The 6,215-nt window shown below is 35.8% G+C and overlaps 1 protein-coding gene across 2 annotated transcripts; it reads left to right on the forward strand.

The window, feature by feature from the left end:
- Window positions 1-6: 6 nt before the first annotated feature.
- Window positions 7-6,215, forward strand: rer1 (retention in endoplasmic reticulum sorting receptor 1). 2 transcript variants are annotated; one of them, XM_067527711.1, is made up of 7 exons: window positions 7-124; window positions 1,780-1,861; window positions 2,789-2,893; window positions 3,437-3,533; window positions 3,771-3,849; window positions 5,474-5,609; window positions 5,763-6,215. In XM_067527711.1, the coding sequence occupies exons 2-7, from the start codon at window positions 1,781-1,783 to the stop codon at window positions 5,850-5,852; spliced, it is 588 nt and encodes a 195-aa protein (XP_067383812.1). In that variant the 5' UTR covers window positions 7-124; window position 1,780; the 3' UTR covers window positions 5,853-6,215. The 2 variants fall into 2 exon arrangements, with proteins under 2 accessions (XP_067383812.1, XP_067383813.1); XM_067527712.1 differs by lacking the exon at window positions 7-124 and adding an exon at window positions 504-620.

The raw sequence follows: 6,215 nt of genomic DNA on the forward strand, positions 1-6,215 counted from the left end.
CCGCATGTTCGAATTCTGGCGGAAGTACTGACGTGTTCACACCAGTTTTCACGAGAGGTTGCTAGTGTAGCTACCTAGCTAGCTAGTAAGAAAGTGCCGGGTAGTGACACAGTGGCCGTTTCAGGTAAGCACGACCTATCATTGTTTTTTCATATGATTGTAAACACGGCCGAACACGATAGGTTTTGAAACAACAAACACATTGTAGAACGACCGTATTGTCCAATGAATATGGATGTGGTTAGGCGAGAATGGTTTGATTTAAACTGAGCTAGCTGAGTAGCCGTGAGCCCATTCGTAACGTAGCACCGTTTCTCCGGAAATGAGTTGTCACACTGTTAATTTTCATCCTGGTATTTGTAGTTCAACATTTGCCTCGGGTTCATCAATGACAATGGGGAGCGAACGAGTCATAACTACAAAGTCTTTTACCGTGCGTAAACCGTGCGCTTCAGCGAGGTTGTGGGAAATGTAGTTATGATAATTTATTTAGGGGCACACAGGGCTTAACTGAGGCGTTACTAAAACTACATAACCCACACAAGCTGCAAGTTGGGCCAAAGTGCAACGTACAATTAGATGGCTAGTTAGCTTTTACAACAGCTAATTTGTAAGCTAACGTAAGTAACGTTATCTTAACGGTGAAACGTTAGAAACCGCCATTAAAGTATTCATTTCAATCGCGGCGCATGTTACAAATTTAACAAAGACTGTTTTATATATATGCTTGCGCTACTTAGTTGCCTTCCTGAATAGTTATGCAGCTAACATTAGTTAGCTCCAACCTCGAATAGTTGTATACGATTTTGCCTCTTTCACTAATGTTACATGTCTAAATGTAACTCTTGATGCCATGTAAAGTTAATCGTCAGCACAGTGAATTTGGTAACGTTGATTATAGATCTGAAACATAACCCTAAACCGTAATGTGAAAGATGAACAACCGGTTAGCTTATACTCTCGCTCCTCATCACCAAATCAGTGGGGTGGGGGGGGGACTCAGAGTAGCGTTGACGTTAACTGTCAAAGAAATAATCAAGTCATTGGTTGAAGTTAAGCAATGGTTTTTAGGGCTATTATATTTTTATTGTAATGAAGCTACTGCTCAGTGTTGTTTTCCTGACCGTTTTTCACTGTGTCCCTGATCTACGCGAATGTTATTCGATCTGTGCACACTCACCGTGCATCCGTATGTACTGATAGATACAGGTAACGTTATTGCTGGCTGTCTGCGTATTTTCACTTTTTCACAGTCCGAAAGAGTAGTAATTTTACACGGGCAATACCACTAGATTCGAGTCTTTACGGAACTAAATGGCAGGAACTTTAAAAACCGGGGGTGGGGGGTGGGTAGCCAACGGCCAACTACCAGTTGGCTATCGTTAGCAAAAGAATAAAAACTTGCAGATGTTTTTAGATTTTTAGTTCTTATTACTCAAAGTTAAAGCTTCGCAAATACAGATAAGACCATGAATTACAATGGTTTCAGACATTTATAATTTGGAAAGCTAGTGTACAGCTTTTCATTTAAGCAGGGTCTTGCAGTGGTGTCCACTGTAATAACAGGCCGAACTTTACAGACAATAAACAACAAATGAATTGTTCACTTGAAAACTGTGTACCTTGGTAAAAAATCTACTTTGCTCTCTTTGCATCACAAACCTGATAAGAATTCTGGCTTGTTTATAAAACATAATGACAAATCCACCAAATCAACCATGTAAATTCATTTCAGTCATTTAATACTAATCAAATTGTTTCTTTTACCTTTGTTGGCAGAATGTCAGAAGGAGACAGTGTTGGGGAGTCAATCCATGGGAAACCATCTGTAGTTGCTGCCTTTTTCACACGGGTTGGACAGGTAATATCTCCATCAGATCACACATGGGTCTGTCATAATAATAATTGACTTTTGATATGATATATAAACATGTGTGACAGATGTTAATTGCCGAGCTAATCAATGGAATATTTTTCTGTGCAATGCGTTCATACTGGATAACAATTAGATGTCATGACACGCCTAATCACACACATTATGTAAGGGATGACCACATTGATAGTCAGGCCTAAACTAATTTTTTTTTCACATGACACTTTTCACAAACAAATAGTATAGTTATCTTAAGTGTCTTGTATGAAAGGCAGTTTTTATAGCGTTTCCTCTAGAAAACACTAATGCTAACCATAAACTGTAGTGTAGCAAGTGAGAGAAACTGGTGCTAGATTAAAATTAAGTTGATAAAGTGATCAAAGATGAGTGGACAGAAACAATTATGTATATAAATGCTTTGCTGTTTTTCTAAAGTTGTTTAAAAAAAGTAAAACCTCTTCAACTGTAAGTCTCACCGGTGGTCAGAAAAACCAACAAAACATAATAAAAGACTTGTGCACCATCAGTTGAATAATATAGATTATCAATCAAGATAATCTAGTAAATAATTTAATATATGCAAGTATTTAAAGTCTATGCGTAATCTAATTAAATAATTTAAAAAAAAATGATAATTGAGCAGCCCTAGTATTTATGAAGCGCTCAGCTCTGATGTAAGTGTTAAAAACTTGCATACATGTTGATGCATCATGACTGTAAGCAAGAAAACCGCTATCAATTTCTAAAGTTGTATTGCTCAGAAACACATAAGGGAACTGATGGTTACAGGATACTCCACTATCACTGTCACCATAAAATGAAAGTCAAAGCGTTTCTCTAAAGCCTTGCCATTTACTAAGTCTTACCTGTGTAATGGCTACATATTGTATCCTTTGTGTAATATTTTTGAAACAGCTCTATCAATCATGGTTAGACAAGTCAACGCCATTCTATGCCGTGCGGTGGGCAGTCACTCTACTACTAACTGCTGTCTACATGATAAGAGTGTACATACTACAGGTAATTGTTTATTTCTTTTTTTTTTCTTTTTCCTGATTTACTTTTGTATGTTTTGCTCAGGATAATCAGATCCAAGCCAACAGTCTTGTAACTATTTCTAATAAAAACAACACAGTTACAAAATGTGTTTAAACTTTTTTGAAAGTTAACATTTCTGATTTTCGGTGACTGCGTTTTTTAACATGAGCAAGATATTTAACTACATTGTTTTGTTCTTGTACTGTGCTGTATAATACCTAACACTCCTACTTTTTAGTTTTTGCAGCTTTTTCAATTATTTACCAAAAGTTAAGTTTATCCTATGAGGACATCTTTTTGTTGTAGTTGTTTTATAGGAGATTTGTGATCCTTCTTCCTGTAGTGGTTTGAATACCATGGTTCACATGTGCCTTATCTTCCTAATATGTTTTAATTTTTTTTTTTTTTAAGAAAATGTTTCTGCTAATTTGTGTATGTAATTTTCTCTAACAAAAGGTGAACTTTCATGTTTACTGGCTGCCTGGAGAACCTTAATGTGGTGTTGGTCCTTATGCTTCTTTTCAGGGTTGGTATATAGTAACATATGCTTTGGGAATCTACCATCTCAACCTGTTCATTGCTTTTCTGTCGCCAAAAGTGGATCCTTCACTGCTTGACGAAGGCAAGTTTACCTAATTCAATAAGATCAGTGTTTTTGTAATGCTGTCATGTTATGCAGGCTATAGCATTTCTACCTTTGTTTAGGCTTTTGACTATTCTACTTACGTGTGTTCAGTATAATTTCCATCAAAGGTACATTTCATCAGATGCAGTTTTATCTTGTTGATTTTAATGTTGAGTCATAATTGAAGATTTTCTTATTAACCACCATATCACCCTTTCCCTATCTCCACTGCAGATGAGGGCCCATCCCTTCCTACCAAGCAGAACGAGGAGTTCCGCCCTTTCATCAGGAGGTTGCCTGAATTCAAATTTTGGTGAGTCCTCCACATGGTCTCGGTGCCTATACTCTCATCCTCAGAGAGGTTGCAAATTATATGCTTTCCAATGACTTGTGTGGTCCAAGGTTAAGTCATGCAAAGCTCATTTGTAAAAGGATGTAGGATTATAGTATAAACCAAAGACTTTGGTTAGAATTAATCTGTGTATTTGCTTGTGACCCTATGTGATCTATTAATCTTTTAAAAGAAACCTTTGGTAATTTCCTAAAACAACAGCAAAGAGAAAAAAAACGCATAAAGTAACTAAGACAATCAATGACTTTCCTCTATATCTGTCGGTCTGAAATCAGGATTAGCTTATTTGTCTTGTGTTAAAGACCTCCATTTTTATCTAAAAATAATTAAAAAACACTGTAGCAAACTACATTGTTTCTTCAATCTAAGCAATGTGGTTGAGAGATAAAGGAAAAAAATACTATATATATATTTTACAGCGTTATGAAGTAAGCAAGAATCACCTGCTAAAAAAAACCTAAGAATTTGCAATCAGGGTATGTGCAGATGCTTATGACGCTCTGTAGGCTCTTTTGGCTGTGTATTTCCTTGCTTTTACTTTCATAATTTTGCCGCTTTAATTAATTAATTTTTATGCCTTTTGTACTTTAATGCACAAATTGTTAAGTTAAAAATTAAAAGTTCTTGGTTTGCCACCATATTTTCTTTTGATGCAAGAACAAAAGAACTTTTTGTTTTCGCATGATTTAGGAATAGCATCTTCCAGTCATTCCCAACAGGTTTCTACGTTACTGTTGCCTACAGTTTATGCAGTCATCAGGTTTGTGTTTCTTCCAGATTGCCAGAGACTATAAATCTGTGATAATCTTCATGTGAGAACCATCCTGACTTTGACAATGTTTGCTAGTCTTAAGGTGTGATATACGAATATTGATTAGTGACCTGTGTGAATGTGATTGGTGTTCCTGTAAAAGAGAGGTGGTGTCTAAGTGAAACTACAAATAACAAATAAGAGTTAAAACATTGTTCTTAATTTTATTTTGATAGTTATCTCTGTGAGTTATCAGATTTGTTACATAGACACAAATGGTATATGCACAGGACAAATATCCTTATTATATATTTAAGATCTTGTTTCTTTGTGGATGTTTTAAATATCTTTTAAAAGTATTAAATATATTTTTAAAAAGTTTGCTGATAGCCGATACAATCACTCTGAGCATTCGGGGCAACATTTTGTTTTGATCAATGTTTCAAACAAGCTGTGTGAAATAAAGACACGTTACTCAGTGGAGTGGTGTGTCTGGCTGAATAAAATAGACAGACAGACTAATCTAGGTTGCAGACTGAGGAATACTAATGTGAGTAGAGACAGATCATTGCTTGTGTTAGCATCTGTATAGGGATTGTTGGTGACATTGTTAATTTAGACAATGACAGGAAGTTCTTTTTTCAAGACCAGGTCACAGAAACCATTATTGTATTCAGATGCTTTTTTGCTCTTTCATTCACCTGTCTTGTGGGACCGACACAATGTACAAATAGTACATGCCCAGTACGTGACAGAGTAGTGCATGTTTTTGCTTACACAATGTTTCAAATGTGACGAGTGTTTTTAATAAGGTTATTTTATTTCTTTTGCCAGGCATTCAGCAACAAAGGGCATAGTCATTGCCATGATTTGCACATTTTTTGAAGCCTTCAATGTTCCAGTGTTTTGGCCTATTCTTGTAATGTACTTCATCATGCTCTTCTGCATCACAATGAAGAGGCAGATAAAGGTAAAAAGTATTTATATGCTAGCAATATATAGCAAATATACATATATACTCACACACACATACATATATTTTTTTAGCGTTTTTCTATTGTTCATTGTTTTATTTTTTGTTTTGTTTTTTTACTAATTCTCTTTCTTTCTTTTTCTTCTCTAGCATATGGTCAAGTACAGATACCTACCCTTCACACATGGGAAGAGGACGTACAAAGGCAAGGAAGACACAGGGAAAACGTTTGCTAGTTAAAACTTCCCACCAAACCTTTACCTTCTTCTCATTTGAAATTTATCAGTCACAGCTTATGGGGTGTGGCAAGGGTTAGAGATTTTTTTTTGGTGGGACAGTAATGTGAAAGTATAACACGACAAAAGTTTTGATCCATTGTTCACAGTGTTGTGACTATATGAGCAGCATGGATCAAATTATTTTGGTGATTTTGCCTTTGTTTATTACCTGATCCTCATTTTAGGATTGGTCTGCATTTATTCAGTAATAGGTAAGACTCAGTGCTGCCTTTATACCCTATAGGGTAAGTGTAATGTCATCCAGAAGGCATCACAGTGAAATAAATTGCAAGGATTTTTTTTTTTCTAATGATGGTGATTTTAG

Source organism: Channa argus, chromosome 13 (assembly GCF_033026475.1).
Source record: "Channa argus isolate prfri chromosome 13, Channa argus male v1.0, whole genome shotgun sequence".
Taxonomy (NCBI): domain Eukaryota; kingdom Metazoa; phylum Chordata; class Actinopteri; order Anabantiformes; family Channidae; genus Channa; species Channa argus.

Excerpts from the sequence above, each read along its gene's own strand:
- rer1 (XM_067527711.1), top strand. The coding sequence starts at position 1,781 with ATGTCAGAAGGAGACAGTGTTGGGGAGTCAATCCATGGGAAACCATCT. Across the intron at positions 3,850-5,473 it reads TTGCCTGAATTCAAATTTTG|GCATTCAGCAACAAAGGGCA; the intron begins GTGAGTCCTCCA and ends TTCTTTTGCCAG. Across the intron at positions 5,610-5,762 it reads CAATGAAGAGGCAGATAAAG|CATATGGTCAAGTACAGATA; the intron begins GTAAAAAGTATT and ends TTTCTTCTCTAG.